This window comes from Pelophylax lessonae (genome assembly GCF_965119305.1).
Source record: "Pelophylax lessonae genome assembly, chromosome: 6".
Classification (NCBI taxonomy): Eukaryota; Metazoa; Chordata; class Amphibia; order Anura; family Ranidae; genus Pelophylax; species Pelophylax lessonae.
The window spans coordinates 240851827-240876811 of NC_138773.1; the positions used below are offsets into that span (position 1 = coordinate 240851827).

Here is a 24985-nt window from a genome sequence, read left to right on the forward strand (position 1 = left end):
TATAGATGTTAAAAACCAATCCCAATGGCAGCGTTGATTGTCACTCTAAACAAGCTGCTAGCAGGCTTCAGCGCTTCTTGAACCTTGTAGAAAACCTGTTGAAGCCTGCTAGCAGCTTGTTTAGGGTGGCAATCAACGCTCCCATTAGGATTGGTGTTCAACATATGCAGACTGAAGTTTAATGGTACTTTAAAAGCTTCAACGAAGCTTGCTGAAAGCTCTGCAAATGCTTTGTCAAAGCTTGATGTTCACATATATAATATATACACAAGCAGGAGCCCATGTGAAACTGGCCTTCTATGTATTTTTGCATGATTTGACATTTGAATACATTTGACACTGGTTATTGGCCTGGTGAGTTACTATTCCTTACATAGCTTTGTTCTGAGACAAACAAGTTACCTTTAAACCAGTCCTTTAGATCGGAGTCCATTTTGCATAAAGGGGATGAGGGCTGTGGCACCGTTATACCTGAGTTATAACTAAGAAGCACCGTTGTGTCACATGCAACTTTCACTTGAGCCTTTTATGCCAGAGATCAAAGCAAGGAACCGCATGGAGCCTGACGTACTTTTGCCCATTAAAAGAACACTCAAAGCAGCCGTAAACTGTCTCTCTTTTGGAGTTGCCCATTCCGCACAAGGCACAGGGTCCCTTGGGGATGTTATTATTCAGCAGGTTCACACGAGTATGGGCACCTTCTCTCATGTAGGTGGTGGAGATGTCAGTCATGCTGGCAGCCTTGTCATAGTAATCCGAAAATATGTCATCATAGTACGAGTCTGAGTTAACCATGATGTCCATTGTTCTTTTTCCTGTTAAACAATAAATATCTTACTAATATATTCAAAATGAGTGCCCAATGTCATATAAATATACATTTTACAGCCCTCTAAACCAGCCTTTTTCAACCAGGGTGCCCAGGCACCCAGGGACGACTTGAGGTTTCTTCAGGGGTGCCTTGGCAAAATGCCTAAAAATTGCCCAATTGTATACAAGCCAGTGGGTTGATGAAGCCTGCCTTTTAGTTACACAAGGCCACAGGTTTTCATTGTTCACCATTACAACCTTCTAGCTGCCAACCTCCTAACAACCAATGACATCATCAGTTGATAAGGAGGATGTCAGTTGCCTGCATATTATCCTTGTTTGACCCTTCCTTGCCTCTCTACATCAGCTTTGGGGTCTCAAGTGAGGAAGAAGAGAAACACTGGAATACTAGTCAGTACCAGTTTGCAAAAGTGTATTTGCTTTGGAAGAATAAATCACCTCTAATGCTGGGTATCCTACGTCTATTGATGTTGCTGTGTTATGTAAAACTATAAGAATAGTTTTTAGATTTTAGAATGGGGCGCCTCAAGACTGTCCATAATTTTGGAGGGCGCCTCAAGAATGTCCATAATTTTAAAGGGCGCATTGACTGAAAAAAGGTTGAGAAACACTGCTCTAAATGATACTGATACTAAAAACCAAAAAAATGATACTAGAATGTAAATACGGGCATCAATGGAGTTCTGCATATTAAGCCTCTGGGGTTCTAAAAGATTGGTTAAAGCGGTTGTAAACCGGAAAAAAAAAACCCTGTAAAGACAAAGGCATAATGAGCTAGTATGCATCGCATACTAGCTCATTATGTATTACTTACCTTAGAACGAAGCCCCGACACGGACCCCCGGACACACATGCGCGCGGGAGTGATTTTCCGGCAAGCTCCCGGCAAGGAAAACTGAAGGTCCCCCCGGACCTTCAGAGCGCATGCGCCACTCGCGTCAGCGGCTGCATGCACTGTAAATATCTCCTAAACCATGCCGGTTTAGGAGATATTAATTGTACCTACAGGTAAGCCTTATTATAGGCTTACCTGTAGTTAAAAGTGTCAAAAAGCGGGATACTACCGCTTTAAGGTACATGTAGGCTCCTACTACCGGTAGTAGTTCTATAATCTGTAATGCGGAGTATGCTGCTACATTTAAAAGAAAGGTTCATTACTATTTCTGACCCCTTTGATAACCTTTATCCCGTTACTTATCAGGGGCTGTTTTGAAACAGTTCTGGAAAACCCTTTGTTTTTCAAAGTACGCCCAACACTGATCCCTATCATCACTTTACTATGATTCTTTCTGCTACTTATCAGATCTCTAACCTGGGAAAATATCACAATCAGAGTGGCTACTAATGGGTCCTCTCACAATTCATAGTAATGTGTACCAATTCATAAATATTCAGAAAAGAATATATAAACCTAATATTCCAATAATTATTCAAAAAAGAATATATGAGCCCAATATTTCATATTTCTGATATTTGCATTCTTTACTGTGTACTTGCATGAAAAGGTATCCTGTTCTCTTTGTATTGCTTCTTTTGTATGAAATCCCTGGTGTTCCTTTCAGTCCTTCTGCTTTTCTATTAAACTGGCCACACTAGGCATGAGAGCACAGCCTGCTCTACTCCAAAGATCAGACTTGCCCTTTAACCCCCCCCCCCCCTTTAATCCTGCACAGCCATTTACTGGGAGGATCGGTGTGCTGCTGTCTCTCCTCCCCTAGCTCTTATACAGCTGAGAACAGAGGGAATGTGATATAAAAAAAAAAAGAGGAAAATTAGGAATTCGTCATTTTTTTTAATATCTATACACAAATGTTTTGTCTTTCATTTCTGTGGGTTGATTTACAAGCTGAGGGTTTACATATAATTTAAAGCTATATGTACCAATTCTGAATGTCAAAGATTACCACCTTGTCATTCTGTTGAATCCTGATGTGAACCTATAAATGAAGATTTAAAAAGAACAGCTACTGATGGTTTAATGCCAATACTGTAGTTCACTGTTTTGTTTGGCTGTACTTCTCCTTTTAAAGGTTTACATTCTGTCTAAGAGCAGACACCAGAAGGTGTCTGGTTTAAATGTATTAGCCAGAAAAGATGCTATTGCCTGCACACCCATTGAGTGGGGGAGTATATAGAAAATAAGTTAATTCTAGATTAAGCAGCCCTGACTGGAGATCTATTTGACTCCTTTATAAGTGACCTATGAAAAGAAGTGTCTGTGGTGCCCATACCAACCAGTATCATTTTTGGTAACCTTTTTTTAACATTTTTTTTAACCTTTGCTAGAAAAAAAATGGCAATTCAAAAACATTTGACAGTCAGTCTCAATTTAGACACTTTTTTCCATACAAAAAACTTTTGTTTTTTCATACAAAATGTTATTGGTTTTAAATGCTGTTAAAGGTGAAAAAGGAAAAAAAACAATTCATAAAGCATTATCCGTAATTTCAAAAATCCCCATACCCCCTCCCTCCCTCTCTACCCTCCCCCCCTTCTAACTTTATAAATCAATATCCAATTTAATGTTGCTCTCTGTCTTTCCTCTAGTTTAACCGGTATTCCTATTTCTATAAAGGATCTGTTGTCCAAATTTCAGTGTATTTACTGGATTTTTTAAAATTTGCCCATTTTCCCCATTTTTTTAAAGAAAAGTTTATTTATTTCTCTTTCCCAATACTACTATTATACTACGTGTTGTAAACATGGTCGATTCTACTGCACCATTCCTTAAGGGTTGGACTCTCTACCTCCAACCATTTTTTCGGTATTATTCCCTTTGCTGCATTCAGTAGGATTGGAACCATTGTAGCGCTATATTGTTTTAATGATGTTGTTGTTCTATGGAACCAGCACAACCATGGATCATCATGGACAGTCACCCCAGTGACCTCCTTGATAATTTGCCGGACTTTCGACCAGTAGTCTTGGATCTTGGGACATTCCCACCAAATATGTTGTCCAAATTTCAACGTATTTACTGGATCTTTAAAAATCTGCCCATTTTCCCCATTTTTTTAAGGAACAGTTTAATTGATCCTCTTCCCTACTACCAATATACTCCGTGTTGTAAACATGGTCGATTCTACTGCACCATTCCTTAAGGGTTGGACTCTCTACCTCCAACCATTTTTTCGGTATTATTCCCTTTGCTGCATTCAGTAGGATTGGAACCACTGTAGCTCTATATTGTTTTAATGGTGTTGTTCTATGGAACAAGCACAACCATGGATCATCAGGGACAGTCACCCCAGTGACCTCCTTGATAATTTACCGGACTTTCAACCAGTAGTCTCGGATCTTGGGACATTCCCACCAAATATAGAACATCGTCCCTAGACCCCCGCATCCTCTCCAACATTGATCCGATTTCTCAGATTAATATATGTGTGCTTTTACTGGTGTAATAAACCATCTGGACGAACAGTTCAATGGTGTCCACGTCTATTGCGGAACGATGTACGGCTCTCAATACAACATTTGTCTCGTGATTTGACCCACACCCATTGAGTGGGGGAGTATATAGCAAATAAATTAATTCTAGATTAGGCAGCCCTGACTAGAGATCTATCAGACTCATTGATCAGTGACCTATGAAAAGAACTGACTGTGGTGTCCATAACAACCAGTATAATTTTTGGTAACCTTTTTTAACATTTTTTTAACCTTTGCTAGAAAAAAATGTAAATTCAAAAACATTTGACAGTCAATCTCAATTTAGACACTTTGGATACATCATGCAATTTCATGAAACTGTCCCAGATTTCTTTATTTTTCTGTCTTTGTAAAATATTACCAGTGGACAGTTATGTATATTACCTTTGGAATGTCATTTTGGCAGCACGTATATGACTTACCAGTAAATAGGATGCCTGTTCGATATAAATGGTTCCTCAGGGCATTGAATGAGAATGATCTTGTGCGTACCTTCTCAAATCCACCTCTTGATGCAGATGATACACATAGTTCTGGAAAGCAAGAATGAATGACATTCATATCACCATCATATTCTGGTACAGATTAACATTCTTTTTTTATACATGCTACAATTCTACAGTTCAATTTTTTATCTGAAGATTACACTTTAGATTTGAATTACAATAGCAATACCATCTGCTGTTCCTAAACTCATTTAAGTTTATTGGGTTACAGGTACTTTCCAAGTTCCTAAAGCTTAATGGGCACACTTGTATAAAGTACTCGAAACCCATACTTGAGTAAAAGTACAAGTGCTCGATCAAAAAGTGACTTGAGTAGAAGTGGAAGTGCTCTATCAAAAAGTGACTTGAGTAGAAGTACTAAAGTATTCAACATTTTTTGTACTTAAGTATTGCAAGTAGTTTTTTTTTAATTTTGCTACTCAAGTACTGAAAGTAAAAGTACCAGTAGTTTTTAAAAAAGAATTGCTAATCAAGTACTGAAAGTAAAAATACAAGTACTTTGTTATGTAGTTATTAAAGAAAGAAGTCAAAAGTTTCATCATCATATTGTTTTTTTATTATTTCAAATGATTAACCTAAAGGACAATCACAATTCCTTTGGCTGTAACTTTTTGTAAATAAAAACAGATAAAGTATGTCCCTCCCTTTCCCCTTTAAAGCATCCCTCCTTCTCTTCCCTGCATGTTTTTTTCCTCCACAGCTAATTGGTGCGCAAAATCATATATAAACCACTGTGATATACAACAATATATTCCAATAATGAAATAAAGGAAGAGTGTATGAAATCAAAGTCAATAAAAAGTCCATATATATAATGCCATAATACCATATATATGTGACAAAACAAGATGAATATATTTTCAAAGGTGCAGGAATCAAACAGGTGCTATTCCAAATAATAGGTGCAGACTCCCACCACCTTGTGGATTTTCCCCTTACCCGGCGGATGAAGGTAAGTGCAAAATAATATCCAAATAGACTCTTCCAGTGAAACAAAACTGCAAAACCTGTGCTCTCAACTTCCAGTGAAAAAAGCAAAATCAGCCTCTTACCAGAAAAAAGGTCTATGTACGCTTGTGACTCTCCTTGGTTGGGGAAAGTTCTCTTTCCCCTTAACAGCAGATATGTAGACCATTTTATTTATACATACAGTAGCATTTATTTTCAAATGTGCTGATTTACACATGACATTATACACATTTTTTTGAACTTCATGAAACCTGCCATCAACTGTTCTGGCAGTGGTAATTTTTATAATTGTAACGAGTAACTATGCAGCACAAAAAAAAAAATATTGGAGTAGAAGTATTGAAATTATCGAAAAAATGTAGTGAAGTAAAAGTGGAAGTAGGAGAAAAAAATTCTACTCCAGGAAAGTACAGATACCGCCTTTCGGTACTTAAGTACAGTAGTGAAGTTGTTCTACTTAGTTACTATATATCTCTGTTAATGGGGTTACAGGGGCACCCAAAGCAGGATCATTTTGGGTCAATATATTGTTCCTTACAAATGGAGGTCCCTTGATTTGCAGAAAAATAGACATCCTTATAGTTTTCGATGCTTTAAAGATTTCTTATCCGTTGTAGTCCTGGCATCAAAAAAAAATATTTTTATATTCTATATAAATGTAACTTTATCCAACACTTTATTTTTAGGTTTTAGCCCAAGTTGAGAAGGGTTAGAACATCTGTCAGATTATTATGTTTCAGAGGAAAATACACGGTGGATCCATTCTTCGGGGACCTCTACTCACAATCTTGGCTTCAAACAAACTTACTAAAATCAGGCGGCACAAAACAATCTTAGTTTTACTTCATAAATATAGGTTATAGTGATGGATATAGAGCTTACCAAAGTGGCCATCCAGATGAATGTAAAGATCAAAAATACTAAACGCTATGGTTGTATGGGCTGGAAATACAATAGCTTTGTCACGTCCTTTATGGTTTTTGTCATCAATTAAATGAAACTGAAAATAAAAAATAAAGTTATATTAGATGACGGGATATATTACACCTGAAAACATAAATGCTGTTATAACAAGGCGATCTAAGGCTCCATTCACACCAATTCATTTTTTTAACGCATTTTGCAGAAACGTAGGACATTATTTTTAACAAGGGTTCCTAAGGAACAAGTTCACATCAATGCATTTTTGTGCCTCTGCATTTTTGGGAAGGGTCAGGGACTTTCGTAAAAACAAAACTGTGCTTTTTTTTTTTTTTTTTTGCCTTTTTTGGTTTAATAGACTTAATCTGCCCAAAAACAAATTTGCCAAAAAAATATATATATATATATAAACGCAAATAGCGGAAAAAATTGCAGTAGAAAAACACAAAAAGCACTTCCGAAATGCTCAAAAGCAAACTGAATAGGTGTGAATGAAGCCTTATGCCCCATACACACGTGCAGATTATCTGAAGACTTTTGTCTGCAGACTTACCTTTTCTATGTAGTGCAAGGGCCTGCCGGATTGCATACAAATTGAAAGTGTTTAGGTTTGACCTCATATTATATGGTTTTGGTAAATCTGCAGACAAAAGTCTTCAGATAATCTGCACGTGTGTACGGGGCATTAGGGCTCTTTCACACAGACATTTAAAATAGGTGGTTGGGTGGCCTTTTTTTTAACGCTTCCCGAATGCCTATCAATGGCACTCAAATTGTTAAAATAGGGAGTGGATAGAGGTGTTCACACTGCAGCATTAGCATTGGGGTGAGGCAAAAATATTGCTGCCCTCTGGAGTTTGGCAGGTGTTGATGCTTTGCAACTGCCTCCATTCACTTCTATTGAAATGCAACACAAGCACACTGTAAATGCATTGTAAACGCGCTTATGGATTTTATGGCGCATTTTAAGGTCCAGTTGAAAAGCATCAAAAGTGATCATTTTAGCCTTGTACAAAATTAAAAAAAAACATCTCACAGGGCATTTGAGGACTGGAGTGTTGCCTGACACAACTTGAATGCCTGTATAACACATCCATAATCCTCATTAAAGCTAAAGGTGCTATAATACGCTTTAAGGCTGCTTTAGAATTGAATGCCTGTCTGAAAGAACCCATGGTCATAGTTGTGAAACTTTGGGGTTGATTGGGGTTGATTTACTAAAGGTAAATACACTGTGTACTTTGCAAAGTGCAGTTGCATTCTTACATAGTTATATAGTTAGTGAGGTTGAAAAAAGACATCAGTCCATCCAGTTCAACCTATGATGTGTGTGTGTGTTTGCTTTTAACCGTACATTGCATACCCCTGTATGTTGTGGTCTCTAAGGTGCCCATCTAATAGTTTTTTGAAACTATCAATGCTCCCTGCTGATACGACTGCTTGTGGAAGAGAATTCCACATCCTTACCGCTCTTACAGTGAAGAACCCCTTACGCACTTTAAGGTTAAACCGCCTTTCCTCTAGTTTTAGTGAGTGGCCACGTGTCTTATTGTATCTCCTTTCTCTGAATAGTTTGTTCCTTATGCTCGGGTCACCAGTACAGTATTTGTACATTGATATCATATCCCCCCTCAATCGTCTCTTCTCCAGAGAGCATAAGTTCAGTGCTTGTAGTCTTTCCTCATAGCTGATGTCCTCCATTCCCATTCTGCAAGAGCAGTTGCTCCAGAGCAAAAAATAAAAATCGCACAGGTGATCAAATACCACCAAAAGAAAGCTCTGGTTATGGGGAAAAAAGGACATCAATTTCGTTTGGGTACAGCATCCATTAAAGTCACGCAGTGCCGAATTGCAAAATAGGGCCGGGTCACTGAGCAGCCAAATCCTCCGGGGCTAAAGAGGTTAAAGGGTGCCTTGAGATTGTCCATAATTTTAAAGGGTGCCTTGACTGATAAAGGTTGAGAAACACTGGTCCAGAGAATCACCTAGTGTATGGGGCAAAATTTACTTTTGTTGCCTTTTAATATTTATTTAGATGAAAAATCAGAGATTTTACAAACCGGAATCTACAATTCTGAGCTTGGGAAAATTTAAAGAGGTTCCAAGCTCTCTATTCGCCTTAAAGCATTTTCCAAAAAATGCTCCAAATTTCAAAATGCATCACAGTATATTACATCCAAACTGATAGAAGTTTTATTTTTTGTAGTGAAAATGAACATGTGAATCAACAGCGTATTCTATCAATGCCAGTTTTTTATTTGCAGAAGGCTCTTAAACTTACTCTCATAGCTTCTCCCCGCATGCCAGCATGGACAGTCAGAGAACACTGACGCGTTGTGCGGATGCTTTCCATAACAACACATAAAACCTCCTTTCCATTTTCTCTTGCTTGACGAACTAAGCAATGTTCTAAGTCAATAGTTCTATAAGGATAAACAGAAAACTATTAAAAAAATTATAGAATTTCACTAAAATCAATATTCACATTTTTGAAATGTTGAAGCTCAGCCAAAAAAAGGCAAGCAAAGAGCAAAAGTCTGGTCACCAGTATTGCCCGTGGTCTCCTGGCAGCTGATCTTTCCCCATTGCTAACTTACGATGTCCCACATTGTGCCTCTGTGTGGAGGTGGCCATTTTGGTAAGGGCAGAGCTTTGAATATTGATATCAGAGGTGCCTTCTTGATGACATGTGATCTGATAGCTGGTAAAGTCATAGTCAAGAAGCAGCAGGAGATGTGCAGAAAACATAGATCCATAAAATGAACAAAGCAGAGTGCCCTATGGGTCTTCTGATACAGCTTTATCTCCACCAAGAATAACAGTGATAAAATGACCAAATCTTGTGAGGCGGTAGTGCCTTAGATGATCTCACACTGCAGTTATACAGTTACATGGCTCGAGCCATAAGGGTGCTTTGGGTAATGCGTGGGCACTGCTAATTTTCAGGGGAAATACCAGGCAAAGGCTACATTTGTAACATTGTATATGTTCTCTAAAATAAATCAAATCTTCATTATTGAGTTCATGTCAACTTTAAGGCCCCTTTCACACAGTGGAGTCCATCGGTGGACTCAGTTTTTCTCGGCGGGGGATCGATCTGCCGATTCCCCCGCTGAGCAGGCGAATGGCAGCTCTGTCTCCGTGCTGTGTGCGGAGACACAGCTGTCGGGTCCCACTGCTTTCTATCGGGGAATCGGATGGGAACGGACCATCTGTCCATTCTCATCCGATCCAATCCGCTGGACAGATGGAAAATAGGGTTTCCATCCGTCCAGATTTGACGGATTGGATCGGATATAAGCGGACATGTCTCCGCTAACATCCGATGCCCCATAGAGATGCATGGGGCATACGTTCAGATCCGCCTGTCAGTTTTTTTGGCGGATATGAACGGTCCGCCTGTGTGAAAGGGGCCTTAGGCTTCATGCACATTAGCGTTTTTTTAAGTTTCTAGAAGCTGTCATTAGCATTTTGTTCTGTTCCTAGAAGCCAAATGGTGTAATCCTATGGGGTAGATTTAACAAAACGGGTGCAGCTGTGCATGGTAGCCAATCAGCTTTTAACTTCAGTTTGTTCAATTAAGGCTGGCCATACACATTCAATTTTCTTGTGCAATTTTCTGTTAGATTTACCAAAATCCATACAATATGAGGTCAAAACTAAACAACACTTTCAATTGTATCCTATAAGGCAGGCCATTGTACTACATAGTTGAAGGTAAATCTAAAGAAAATTGTACAGAAAATTGTAAGAAAATTGTACAATGTATGGCTTGCCTAATCTTTAGCAATCAGCCCCCGTTCACATCAGGGCAATTTGACATGTCAAATCGCATGCCAAATCACAGCCCATTGCCGGCAATGGCACCATCTGAATCGTTGCGACGTCGACCTTGTGGCGCCGCACCAATTTTCAAAAGTAGTTACTGCAGTGCTTTTGGCGACTTTGGGGGTGATTTCAATAGACATCTGTGCAGTGAAGCTGCACAGATGTCTTTGCAAATCGTCCCCGAACTCGCAATGAAATGCAGGTCTGAAATCGTGTGAGTTCAGCTGAACTCGCACAATTGCAAAGCCGCCTCCAATGTGAACGTGCCCTAAAACCTGAAAAATGATTGGCTTGTATGCAGAATTGCACCAACTTTTACACTATTTAGTTGTAGTAAACACTATTTTAGGCTCCTAGGAGGGAGGAGCCGAGCCCGTGATGTCACGCAGCCACCAAGATCTGTGTGGAGTGGTGAGCAGACGAATGTGAATGTGATTACAACGCTTTTGATTTTATATTCTGTAAGTGTTTTTTATGGGGGCTTTTAATAAACTTTGTTCAAATGGAGAGCACTATGTAGTTTGCCTTTGTACTTGCATGAGGTTTGCAGAGCAGTAAGAGGAGCTTGCAGAACCAGATGCAGAGAAATTATTAAAGCCCACATACAGATACATGTTTTCTAGTTTTGAATATAGTGGGGAAATGTTAGAACTTCTGGCTATCTGACATGATTTTATTCTTGCCCATTTCTCCATTGAAGACATTTTCCATTACATCTTGTTATAACATTTGCTACATCCTTTTTTTTTTTATTGGAGTTGGACCTAAAGCAGGGTTTGACAAATTTGCTTAGAATCTAGGAGCCAGCTAAAAAAAGTTATGAGCCAGTTTTTTTAATCCGCTGCCCAGCACCCAGAACTGCATGCCCAGGGCATCAGGCAATAAGAATTGCTCACACCTGGTGCCAAGTGATAAAAAAAATGAAAATTGAAAAAAAAAAAGTGGCACTGACAAGGCTGTGCTGATGGGCAATAATGAGGTAGCACTGGCTGGCGACACTGATGAGGCTACGCTGATAAGCATTAATAGGGTGCACTGATAGGCGACGCTGATGGGCACTGATAGGTTGTGCTGATGGGCACTGATGAGGCTGTGCTGATGGGCATTGATAGGCGTCACTGAGAGGCGGCACTGATGGGCATCGATGAGGTGGCACTGATGGCCACTGACAGGCAGCACTGATGGCCACTGATTAGGCTGCACTGGTTAGGATGCACTGATTAGGCGGGAAACTGATAGGTGGCACTGATAAGCTGCACTGACAGGTGGCACTGATGGGCACTGATAGGTGGTACTAATGAGCTCTAATAGGTGGCACTGATAAGCTGCACTGACAAGTGGCACTTATGGGCACTGACAGGTGGCACTCATAAGCACTGATGAGGGGTCACTGATAAGCACTGATGAGGTGGCACTGATAAGCACTGATAAGCACTGATGAGGTGACACTGATGAAGTGGCACTGATAGATGGCACTCCCCATCCACTCAGCAGCAGTAAGGAAAGGGTGACCAATGAAGCCCAGCTGTCAACTTAGGAAGATGATGTCGGAGGTGGGCTGGCAGTGAGAGCAAACCGAGCACGTCACAGCACCGTCCACCAGAAGGCGCCAGTTTGCACATAGGATTGTGTATCCCGCTCCAGCAGGCTGCAAAGTTGTGGCCTCAATTATCGGCCAGCACGACGCTAGTCTGCACACCCGCGGATGGGCCAGATGGGAGGATCCCGACCACTGCTGCGGTGTAACCCAGGCGCCAAGATATACGATTTCCAGTCGCCATTGTGACCTGGCGCCTGGGTTTTGTCGAGCCCCTGACCTAAAGAATATAGTAACTGAGGAATAGTGAAGAATTGTAACTTTGTATTGTAACAGTAGATCCTTGTAAAGCAATACTTTGGTTTTCCCAGCAGATGTCACTGGAGTACAAAGTAACGCTCCCGTCTATGAAGACGTTAAACCAAGTGCTTATAATACACAGCAATATTTGTCATCATTTCATATGATTGCATTAATCTGACCCTATAAAGTGATAAAATATTATATTGGGCCTAACGGACAAATAACAATGTCTGTATAAAAACATAATCTAACACAGTGCTAAAAACATGTAACGTGGATTAAATATACTGGAAAAGCATCAGTTATTGTACTCAGTGAAGTGTTAGTGTAGAAATCATCAGAAATGAGGCTGCTGTATAAAAGGCACTAAGGGTTTGTTTACACAAGTGGTTGGAGGGGCTTTAAAACTGTGCAGTTTAGCCAAGCTTTTATTGCCCCCCAATTATTACCTCCGTTAGCTGCAGAGACAGGGGCGGGGGCAGGAATTATACCCCTATCTCTTTCAGTGGGTGTAGTGTTGTCAAATGTGACCCACTAAAGCAAAAAAGGGCTGCTCTGCAAGTGCCCCGTAACTGAACGCAATGCACACTGTTGCTGCGTACTAGTGTGGGGTTTAAGGGGTTAAAGCAAGGTCCAAAAAGACATGGATGAGCGAGTTTGGGGTGGAGGAACTTGACTGGCCTGCACAGAGTCCTGACCTCTACCGGACAGAACACCTTTGGGATGAATTAGAGCGGAGACTGCGAGCCAGGCCTTCTTGTCCAATATCAGTGCCTGACCCTTTACAAATGCACTTCTGGAAGAACGGTCAAACATTCTCATAGACACTCCTAAACCTTGTGGACAGCCTTCCCAGAAGAGTTGAAGCTGTTATAGCTGCAAAGGGTGGGCCAACTCAATATTGAACCTTACAGACTTATGGGCCATACACACTATACAATTGTATTTAGATTTTTTCCTTTAGATTTACCAAAACTATATAATATGAGGTCAGACCTAAACACTTTTAATTTGTATGCAATCAGGCGGGCCCTTGCACTACATAGTTGAAGGTAAATCTAAAGGAAATCTGACAACAAAAGTTGTATAGTGTGTATCCAACTTAAGACTGGGATACCAATAAAGTTCATGTGTGTGTGTAAAGGCAGGCGTCCCAATACTTTTGGTAATATAGTGTATTTCCAGAAGGTCATATTATACATTACCTGGAAACAAGTTCTTTAAGTAATGTTGGGACTTCAACTTCATGCTTGGTTACAACTCCAAAAGAAGCTTTAACAGCAAGAGAATCAGATCCATAGATATTTATTCCTACATCATTCATGATCTGATTTCCATGTCTTCTGTCCAAAGATACATCTGATTTATCTTCATAGTTCAGCAGCTGGTAAGAACTTACACCTGTGAAGTACAGTATATAAAGTTTATTACTGCACACCCAGCCAGAGTAATTGGGCTAAGGCCCCTTTCACACTTGTACGACTCCAAAGTTGCACCGACTTTGGAATGCAACTTTGGTGCAACTTTGGTGCATCTTTGACGCAACTTTGGATGGGTGCAACATGGATACGACTTTGGCTTTGACCAGTTTTAATGGATGACTGTTGCACACAAGTTGCATAGTATAACAATTTGGTATGACTTTCATGCAACTTCTGAGGGTTAACATTGAAGTCTATGGCCCTGAAGTTGCATGAAAGTCAGACCAAAGTAGTGCGTGAACTACTTTGAAGTTGCTGCAACTTAAAGTTGTGCATATATGAATGGTTATCATTGGAAAACATGGGGAACGACATGTCGTGCAACTCTGATGTCCAAAGTTGCATGAAAAGTTGCACAAGTGTGAAAGGGGCTTTAATGGAAACGATCAACTGATTGCAAGGAAACAAACAATTATTATAACAAAACGTATCTTTCCTCTGAAGCATCATAGTTTCCCTTCACAGCAGTGTTCTCAGCCCCCCTTCACATTACCTACCCCACCCCCCTCCTGTTAACAGTAGTGTTGTGAACCTCCATTCACATCAACAACCCCCCCCCCCCCAGTTGTCTCCTCTGCCCCCCTTCACATCACCCTCCCCCCGGTAGTATTTTCAGTCCCTCTTCACAGTAGTGTCCTCTGCCCCCTTCAATCACCCCCCCCCCCCGGTAGTGTTTTCAGCCCCTCTTCACAGTAGTGTTCTCTGCTTCCCTTCACATAACCAACTCAGGGCCAGCTTACTGAATGGGCATGCTGGGCAGTTGCCCAGGGGCCCCAGTGACCCAGCCAAGCATTAGTCCTGATTCCCGTGTGCATCCCACCACCGAACTTAGCAGATGGCAAGCGCCTGTCGGCCCTGTGTTGCAATCAGGCCACTTGGGCCGTGGAGGGGGAGTCTGACTCCCGTCTGTGTGTCTGTTCCCTGGACCCAGCCGCTGAACTTGGAAGCTGTCATTAGCCTGGCACTGCTGTACCAATAAATATCACCTTATCGATAATTTGCATTTTTATTCTCGTGGGTGATTGTGTAGGCAGAGCCCCAGTGCACTGCATTGCCCGGGGCCCTTTAATGCTCTTAAGATGGCACTGTACCCACTAGGAATACTTCACAATTAGTCACATATTCATATTATTATTATTATTCAAAATATAAAGTATATATTTTATATAGCACCAACAGTTACATGGAGAATATCATCTAAGGGCTCTTTCACACGGCCGCTCCGCTTGTCCGCAAATCATCCTATTTTTTTGCGGATGATTTGCGGACATAATGTAAGTGAATGGCACTGAGGATGTCAGCGGAATACCATCCGCTGACATCCGATTTTCCTCCTTTCAGTTCTGTTCCGTTTTTTGGAACTGAACAGAACCCTATTTTTTCATCCGTGTAAAAAACGGAAAGGAAGGAAAATCGGATGTCAGCGGTGTCATCCGCTGACATCCGCAAACCCCCATAGACTTACATTATGTCCGCATATCATCCGCAAACGGATGGGATGATATGCGGGCACACGGAGCGGATGACAGAAATGTCATCCGCTCCGTGGAGCGGCCGTGTGAAAGAAGCCTTATAGTGTTTATCTGCTTCACATGACAACTAGATCATTCACAGCACAATTCTTTTGCTGATCCTCCATAATAGTTGTACTCTGTCTAGAGGCATTCACGTGTTTTAGCATTGTTGGATTTCTCAAATTATGCTGCAAACTGATTCTGACACGACAGATTAAAGCCCTGTACACACGCAACGATTATCGGCCGACCGATCGGCCGTCTTTTGTCCAGTGTTGTTGTGTTGGTTGAAATGTGCTCTAGACTGCACAGGGATTTTCTCGGCCAACGAAAATCGACTTCAGAAGTGATGTCATGTGTTGGTTTACTTTCCGTGTGTTATTTCTTCTCTGAGCATGCCCAGTCTTGCTCATCAGATTTTTGTCTGCCGAAATCTGTACTGACTGACGGAAAATCGGCCGTTGTGTTGACAGCCAACAAAAATTTTATAGCCTGCACACCAGATTTTTTTCGGCCGAAAAGTCGGAGTCGGTTGTCGAAAGCATCATACTAACAAGCCGAAAAACGGCCGATCGGACGTTGGCCGAAAATTCACGGCCAATAATCGATGCGTGTGTACGGGGCATAAGTCTCAGTTCACTCTTATGCGGAGCTGGATTCGCAGCGATTCCTGTGCATTTCCTACACTGCATCGCAATCGCACTCCTTTCATGCAAATCGCTATGGGTGTCAATATTAACCACTTCACCTCCGGAAGATTTACCACCCTTCTCGACCAGGCCATTTTTTTCAATAGGGCACTGCGTTATTTTACCTGACAATTCTGCAGTCGTGCGACGCTGTACTCAAATAAAATGTATGTCCTTTTCCCACAAATAGAGCTTTCTTTTGGTGGTATTTGATCACCACTGAGTTTTTTATTTTTTGTGCTATAAACAAAGAACGACCGACAATTATGAAAAAAAAAAAAACAATATTTTTTTACTTTCTGCTATAAACCTATTTCCATAAAAAAATGTAAAAAATCAATTTAGGCCAATATGTATTCTGATACATATTTTTGGTATAAAAAATATCCCAATAAGCATATATTGATTGGTTTGCACAAAAGTTATAGCATCTACAAACTATGGGATATATTTATGGAATTTTTATTTATTTATTTTTTTACTAGTAGTGGCGGCGATCAGCAACTTGTAGAAGGACTGCAAAATTGCTGCAGACAAATCGTACACCTAACTGACACTTTTGACACTTTTTTTGGGGCCAATGACACTAATACAACGCTCAGTGCTAAAAATATGCACTGTCACTGTACTAATGACACTGACTGGGAAGAGGTTAACATCAGGGGAGATCGAAGGGTTAACTGTGTGCCTAGCTGGTGATTTAGTGTAGTGGGGGAGGTTCTTTTACTAGTGGAAGGCATGGAACTGTGTTCCTGCTTTACAGGAACAAAGGATCCATTATTATTACACAGGATTTATATAGCACCAACAGTTTGCGCAGCGCTTTACAACATGAGGGCAGACAATTACAATATAATTCAATACAGGAGGAATTAGAGGGCCCTGCTCGTTAGAGCTTACAATCCAGAAGGGAGGGTCAAGTGATACAAAAGGCAATAAATGTGGTGGATGAGCTGATGGAGAAAATGGAAGTCTAGTTGTTAGGTGTGGGTAGGATAGGCTTCTCTGAAAAGGAGGGTTTTCAGGGATCGTCTAAAAGCTAATAGAATAGGGGATAATCGGACAGATTGGGGTAAGGAGTTCCATAGCATTGAAGAGGCTCTGGAAAAGTTCTGGAGGCGAGCATGGGAGGAGGTGACGAGGGAGCTAGAGAACAGGAGGTTTTGGGAGGAACGAAGAAAATGATTAGGTTGGTATTTTCAGACTATGGTAGTGACAGGGCCATCTTACCGAATGGGCACCCAGCCCCAGCCAAACATTAGAGGGGGGATTGGGGATGAGAGAGAGGGGGGGATTGGGGATGAGAGAGAGGGGGGGATTGGGGATGAGAGAGAGAGGGGGGATTGGGGATGAGAGAGAGAGAGGGGGGATTGGGGATGAGAGAGACAGAGGGGATTGGAGATGAGAGATAGAGGGAGGGATAAGAGAGAGAGGGGGTGAGGGGGGGATGTGGGAGAAAGGGGTGGATTGAGGATGAGAGAGAGAGGTGGGATTGGGGATGAGAGGGAATCAGAGGGGATTGGGAATGAGCGATAGGGAGGATTGGGGGATGGGAGAGATAGAGAGGGGGATGAGAGAGAGGGGATTGGGGATTAAAGAGAGAGGGGATTAGTGATGAGAGAGAGAGAGGGAATTGTGGATGAGAGAGAGAGGGATTAGGAACGATAGAGAGAGAGGGAGGGGATCAGGGATGAGAGAGAAGGTATTGGGGGTGAGAGAGAGGGAGAGGGGATTGGAGTTGAGAGAGAGAGAGGGGATTGGGGATAAGAGAGGGGATTGGGGATAAGAGAGGGGATGATACAGAGATTAGAGCGAGGGGGGTGAGAGAGAGGGGTGGATGAGAGTGAGGAACTAGGGATGAAAGAGAAAGAGGATTAGGGATGAGAGAGAGAGAGAGAGAGAGGGGGATGAGAGAGGTGGAGTGAGAGAGAGAGAGGGGGTGAGAGAGAGGGGGGATGAGAGAGGTGGGGTGAGAGAGGGGATTGGGGATGAGGGAGAGATAGGGGGATTGGGGGATGAGAGAGGGGTTGATGAGAGTGAGGGGATATGGGATGATAGAGAGAGAGAGGGGATTGGTGATGAGAGAGAGAGGGGATAGGGGGATGAGAGAGAGAAGGGATTAGGAACGAGAGCGAGAGGGGGGATTGGGGATGAGAGAGAGAGGGGATTGGGGAATGAGAGAGAGAGAGAGAGGGGGGGATTGGGGAATGAGCGAGAGAGAGGGGGATGAAAGAGAGAGAGAAGGGATTGGGGATAAGAGAGAGAGAGGGGGGGATTGGGGGATGAGCGAGAGAGAGAGAGAAAGGGGAGAGAGAGAAAGGGGAGTGAGAGAGAGAGAGAGAGAGAGATGAGAGGGGGGATTGGGGATGAGAGAGAGAGAAGGGGGGTGAGAGAGAGGAACTGGGGATGAGAGAAAGAGGTGATTAGGGATGAGTAAGAGGGGGGTGAGCCGTGAGAGAGAGAGAGATAGAGGGAGAGAGAGAGGGGATTATGGATGAGAGAGGGGGGAGGAATTGGGGATGAGAGAAAGAGAGAGGGGATTGGGGATGAGAGAGACAGAGAGAGGGGATTGGGGATGAGAGAAAGAGGGAAAAAAGGAGGGGAGTGGGGATGAGAGAGAGAGAGGGGGGATTGGGGATGAGAGAGAGAGAGGGGGGATTGGGGATTAAGGAGAGAGAGAGAGAGAGAGAGGATAGGGATGAGAGAGAAAGGGGGATGAGAGAGTGGGGGATGAGAGAGAGGATTGGGGATGAGAGAGAGAGAGGGGGGATGAGAGCGATGGGATTGGGGATGTGCCTGTGTAACGAACGATCAGTGGGTGCTGGTAGACATCAGGTCAAATCACAGCAAGAGCAAGCCGCCAGTACCCAATATATATATATATATATACACTTTATCCTGTGTAGTGCGGCTGCCCTGTAGCAGTGAATGTGCTATAGGGCAGTCAGCAAACGGTTAAGTTAACGACTCCCCAAAAATGGGTTGCAAAATGCAGTGCGACTGGCTAAATTGGATCGCATGGCTGTGATCATCCATGCAATCTGATTCCAGTGCGGCAAAAAAAAAAAAAAGGTGCATACACCTTTTTTCGTGAGCATATGGTGTGATTTGAGCCATACAAAATGAATGGGCTGAAATCACACTGCAAAGAATCGCATGTGATTCCTGTCCAAATCACATACAATTTCCCGCACCGCGTCAGTGTGAACCAGCACTAAAGGTTAGCTCCACCTTTGGCACATGTTACACCTGTATTCAGGGTGTAACAAGAACATGGTAAAAATCGGACCCCACCCTCAGACTGCCCCTCACACACACAATGATTGCAGTTAGAGGTGCTCTGTATCCCATGGTGTACTCCAAGAAAAAGATTTTACAGGAAAACCAAAAATCTGATTATATCGCAGCTTATCAATTCTTAGATTTGGTGGCTGTATTGGTTTTATTTTTTTAGGCCAGCCTTCCTGCTATTCATAAACATATACGCGGCAGCATGGAGATGAACCTTATTCCTTGCAAAAAAGGGAGAAAGGCTGGTGCCATGGAAGTTGGCTAAAACATTGTTTTATTATTGCAGGTGAAAAAAAAAGCATTTCAGCCATCAGGCCTTAATCATGGCTTAATCATGATTCAGGCCTGATGGCCGAAACGCGTTGGTTTTTTTGGGCGTTGTTCAGATGAAGCAATAATAAAACAATGTTTTAGCCAACTTCCATGAAACCAGCCTTTCTCTCTTTTTTGCATGGATTGTACATGGAGGTTTGCAGAGACCTCCCAGGCTGAGTGCCATGTTCTTGAGGCTCACCAGACATTACACAGGTAGGTAGTAGGTCAGATGCATTCCTTGCTGCCTCAAATATGCATTACTGTTGTCATAGCACTGTGTGCATGATGTCATCAACAGACATTTCCCAGTCACAGAGTGAGAATTGGGAGCCAGTCAGGCTAATGTGATCACTGTGACAGCCAATCATAGCGTTCATGTGATCACTGTGACAGCCAATCATAGCGTTCATGTGATCACTGTGACAGCCAATCATAGCGTTCATGTGATCACTGTGACAGCCAATCATAGCGTTCATGTGATCACTGTGACAGCCAATCATAGCGTTCATGTGATCACTGTGACAGCCAATCATAGTGTTCATGTGATCACTGTGACAGCCAATCATAGCGTTCATGTGATCACTGTGACAGCCAATCATAGCGTTCATGTGATCAGGGAGTCCATGAAATGCCTTCCCTTTTTATACTCATGTCCGTGAACAAAAAATGCATACATTTGTGGTATTGCGCTGCACTAAAGGAATTAGAGAATTTGTTTTGGATTATTTTTTGGTGGTGGGTCATGGTAATGGCAAAAAATATGTAGCTAAAAGTTTACGTTTTACTATTTTGGGGCAGTTTTACTTTGATGAAGAAACAAAATCAGGAGATATTCAGTAATTATTACCACCAAATAAAGGCCCCATTTGTCCTGGAAAAAAAAAAAAAAACACCAAGCCTGGATACACTACGTAGTTACACCAAGATACACTATATTGTCAAAAGTATTGGGACCCTGCCTTTACACGCTCATGAACTTTAATGGCATCCCAGTCTTAATCCATGGGGTTCAATATTGAGTTGGCCCACCCTTTTCAACTCTTCTGGGAAGGCTGTCCAAAAGGTTTAGGAGTGTGTCTATGGGAATGTTTGACCATTCTTCCAGAAGTGCATTTGTGAGGTCAGGCACTGATGTTGGACGAGAAGGCCTGGATTGCAGTCTCCGCTCTAATTAATCCCAAAGGTGTTCTATCGGGTTAAGGTCAGGACTCTGTGCAGGCCAGTCATGTTCCTCCACTCAAACTGGCTCAGCCATGCCTTTATGGTCCTTGCTTTGTGCACTAGTCCAAATCATTTGGTAGAGGGGGGATTATGGGGTGGGGTTGTTTTTTCAGGTGTTGAGCTTGGCCCCTTAGTTCCAATGAAGGGAACTCTTAAGGCTTTAGAACAGTGGTTCTCGAATCCGGTCCTCGGGACCCACTAACAGGCCAGATTTTAAGTATTACCTTGGGGGATGCAGACTAGAATACTGCAATCACTGAGAAGCAAATGAGATCACCTGTGATGTAATTTAGTTATCTTGCAAACCTGGCCTGTTGGTGGGTCCCGAGGACCGGATTTGAGAACCACTGCTTTAGAATACCAAGACATTTTGGACAATTTCATGCTCCCAATTTTGTGGGAACAGTTTGGGGATGGCCCCTTCCTGTTCCAACATGGCTGCGCCCCAGTGCACAAAGCAAGGTCCATAAAGACACGGATGAGCGAGTTTGAGGTGGAGGAACTTGTCTGGCCTGCACAGAGTCCTGACCTCAACCCGATAGAACACCTTTGGGATGGATTAAAGTGAAGACTGTGAGCCAGGCCTTCTCCTCCAATGTCAGTGCCTGACCTCACAAATGTGCTTGTTGAAGAATGGTTAAACATTTTCATAGACACACTCCTAAACCTTGTGGACAGCCTTCCCCGAAGGGTTGAAGCTGTTATAGCTGCAAAGGGTGGGCCAACTCAATATTGAACCCTACAGACTAAAAATGGTATACCATTAAAGTTCATGTGCGTGTAAAGGGAGGCGCCCCAACACTTTTGACAATATAGTGTATATGCAGTTTTACTAACACATGTCGAACATGCAAAAACTAGGTTCAAGTGTTAAGGTTTGTTTTGCTTTCCAATTTAATGCCCCTTTCACACTTGTGGAGTGATCCGCTGATCCTCGCTGAGCAGGCAGATGACAGGTCCGTGTCCGCTTCACTGATGTAGAGCATACAGGGACACAGCCCACTGTCCTCTACAGTCGGTCGGATGGAAATGGACCGCCTGTCCATTTCAATCTGACTGTCATCTTATCAGATCCGCCAGATGGATGAGGAATGGATCCCCATCTGTCTGTTTTTAGTGGACCGAATCAGATATCAGTGGGTGTCAGGGGACACATGTCCGCTGACATCCGCTGTTCCATAGAGAGCAGTGGCGGCTGGTGCATTGCCGCCCCTCCCATCCATGCGTCCGGCCTCCTAATCTACATGCGGGGCGCCGGATGCATTGACTTCAATGGGGTTTTTTTTTTTTTTTTTAGCCATGTGATTAGAGCCAGAGGCTTAATAGGCTAAAAAAAAGGGTGGGCTCGGGGAGCAGTGAGCCCACCCAGTTGTGTGGCAACAGCGAATGAAAATTGAGACCGTTTCCCGATTGGCCGAAAGGAGAAGCCATGCCATTGGGCAGGGAGGAGACGCAGAAGACAGGAGGAAGCCGCCGCCACCGCCACCTGCTGCTGCAGATATCCAGGCCTGTCCTGCTGTGGTCCTGGGGGGGGGGGGGGGGTATGGTGTGTGGCCTGGTGTTGTCCAAGGGGGGGGGGTATGGTGCGTGGCCTGGTGTGGTCCGGGGGGGGTATGGTGCGGTTTGTCTGCCGCCCCCCGGCCCATGGAGCACCAGCCGCCACTGATAGAGAGCAATAGATGATGCGATCAGGTCCGCCTGAAAAACAGACAGGTCTATCAGTAGGGGCCTAAAGGGTTAAAGAGATGGCCTTGGCCCTTCTTGTGCATTTTGACAACATTGATCGCGATTGGCGTTTGATTCTGCTGTGACTTTTTTTCAAAATATGGCTCATGAGAGACTCCCTATCTTAAACGGTTCTCATCAGAACAGAGGTCTTCACTGGAAGATTTACCCTCACCCTTTGTTCTGGTGACAACTGTAAAATGTGAGCAATAATACAATCAGAGAGGATAAATATATCTAGAGTAGGCACAGACAGCTATAAAAACTTAAAAAGAGGTTCTAATCCTACTACTCTACTCAAAACTAAGAACGAATGTTGCCTATAAATACACTTTGATGGAGAAGTGTGGGAAATCAAAAAACAAACATCTACAACAACAAATACTAACCTCTATAGCTGCAGCATCGCTGTGATGCTGCAGCTGTCTTCCACTGGCTCTGAATCTGAGAACCGAGTGATCACATGACCACTGATCACTCAGTTCTCGGTCTTCAGTGAGGAGAGAGAAGGTCACTGACATTCACCAGCTCTCTGTTCTGCCCCTCCAGTGCTCACTAGAGCGCCAGACCGTGGAAGGGGTGGGAGTGGCTGGCTCAGGCTTTCAGTAGCATGCTGAGAGGCTGAGGCAGCTGCTGGTCAGACATCTGGGTGGATCCTGACATTATTGTTTGGATACATCCAGAGACTGGAGTGTTCTTTATCCCACTGTTGATTATGTGTCCCAGGAGTGCAAAAGTAAGTGCCCCCCTGTGGCCCACATATGAAGTATGGCCAAACAAGCAGTACTTTTTTTTGCAACCGGTTTGCCTGACCAAAGCTATACATATAATTTCTGAACCTAAGGTAATTATCCGGCTTCCTATTAAAAGTTATCACATCTCAAAAAACTTAGACTTGTGCACATATATTACTGCACAGTGACTTGATAATCCAGGTATAACGTGCAGTGCCGCTCTAAGCTGAGACAAAGATCTCCTTGCCGGTTGCAGTGAAGGAAGCATGCACCTATGCACCATTTACAGAGATGTATAGTAACGAAGTAGAACTACTTAAGTACTGTACTTAAGTACCGAAATGCGGTATCTGTACTTTCCTAGAGTAGAATTTTTTTCTCCTACTTCTACTTTTACTTCACTACATTTTTTCGATGATTTCGATACTTCTACTCAAGTATTTTTTTTTTGTGCTGCATAGTTACTCGTTACTTTTAAAACAATTACCACTGCCAGAACAGTAGATGGCAGGTTACATAAAGCTCAAAAAAATGTGTATAATGTCATTTGTAAATCAGCGCATACGAAAATAAAGGCTGTGTATAATAAAAGCTGCTATACCAAATCTTTCCAATAAAAAGAAAATATGAAACAAACAAATAAATGGTGCTACAGCGCTTAAAGTGCATCAAGAAACTACTAACAAACACAGGTTAATCATTTGAATAAATAATTTGAAATAATAAAAACAATATGATGTTCAAACTTTTGACTTATTTCTTTAATAACTACATAACACAGTACTTGTACTTCTACTTTCAGTACTTGAGTAGAAATTTTTTTTCAAAACTACTGGTACTTTTTACTTTTAGTACTTAAGTAGCAAATTTTTTGAAAAAACTACTTGCAATACTTAAGTAAAAAAAATGTTGAATACTTTAGTACTTCTACTTAAGTAACTTTTTCTGCGAGCACTTCCACTTCTACTCAAGTAATTTTTTGATCGAGCACTTGTACTTTTACTCAAGTAGAAATTTCGAGTACTTTATACAAGTCTGACCATTTAGGGGGGTAGAAGCATCATTAGAGAAAGAAAAAGAGCAACAGAGCCTGGTGAAATGTCACTTTGCAAAGAGTACCCAATCATATGCAAAGAAAAAAAAAAAAAAAGCATTGTCCTTGATTTCATGATGCAAGTCAACAGAGCTTTACCTCCTTAACTAAACCCTATAGAAAACTCCCCTGCAAAGTGAACAGTCTATTTGCCTTTAGTAAATCAACCCCTGTATGTACATATCCAAGGGCAACTGGAATCTGTAGAAGGCTGAGAAATACAGAACTGTATCATCTTACAGCATACAAGATCATGATACATTTTCAGTTCTATGAATCTAAAACATAGAGATTTACCTGCCGAAATTTCCTTGTCTCCATCAAGAATATCCTTCAGCGAAAATGGGGTTGAGATATACTTGGACTTTCTGGATAGGAAACAACGTTTCTTCTTGATGACCAGGCTCAGTGGTTGGTATTTGTCTGCTTCGCTGAGGCTGGGGACAGGGATCAGCCTCCCCCCATCTCCCACTTGTTTAACAAAGTTCTTGGTGGCAGCTGAAAACATAGCAAAGTATTATCTCTCTGCAGTTACACGCTCTGCCTTTCTATGAGCTTCAGATCCCCACACATTGTATTAGTCAGAATGCGCCAG

General features: G+C 42.4%; 1 protein-coding gene across 3 annotated transcripts; it reads right to left on the reverse strand.

Moving 5' to 3' along the window:
* Nucleotides 1-513: 513 nt before the first annotated feature.
* PJVK (pejvakin) lies at nucleotides 514-24898 on the reverse strand (the record flags this gene model as incomplete). Of its 3 annotated transcripts, none has more annotated exons than XM_082261951.1 (6): nucleotides 514-815; nucleotides 4701-4796; nucleotides 6621-6738; nucleotides 8941-9082; nucleotides 13533-13728; nucleotides 24688-24898. In XM_082261951.1, 6 exons carry the CDS (start codon nucleotides 24896-24898, stop codon nucleotides 514-516), a joined length of 1065 nt encoding a protein of 354 aa, XP_082118077.1. The 3 variants fall into 3 exon arrangements, with proteins under 3 accessions (XP_082118077.1, XP_082118076.1, XP_082118078.1); XM_082261950.1 differs by having other exon boundaries at nucleotides 4686-4796; XM_082261952.1 differs by lacking the exon at nucleotides 4701-4796.
* Nucleotides 24899-24985: the final 87 nt, after the last annotated feature.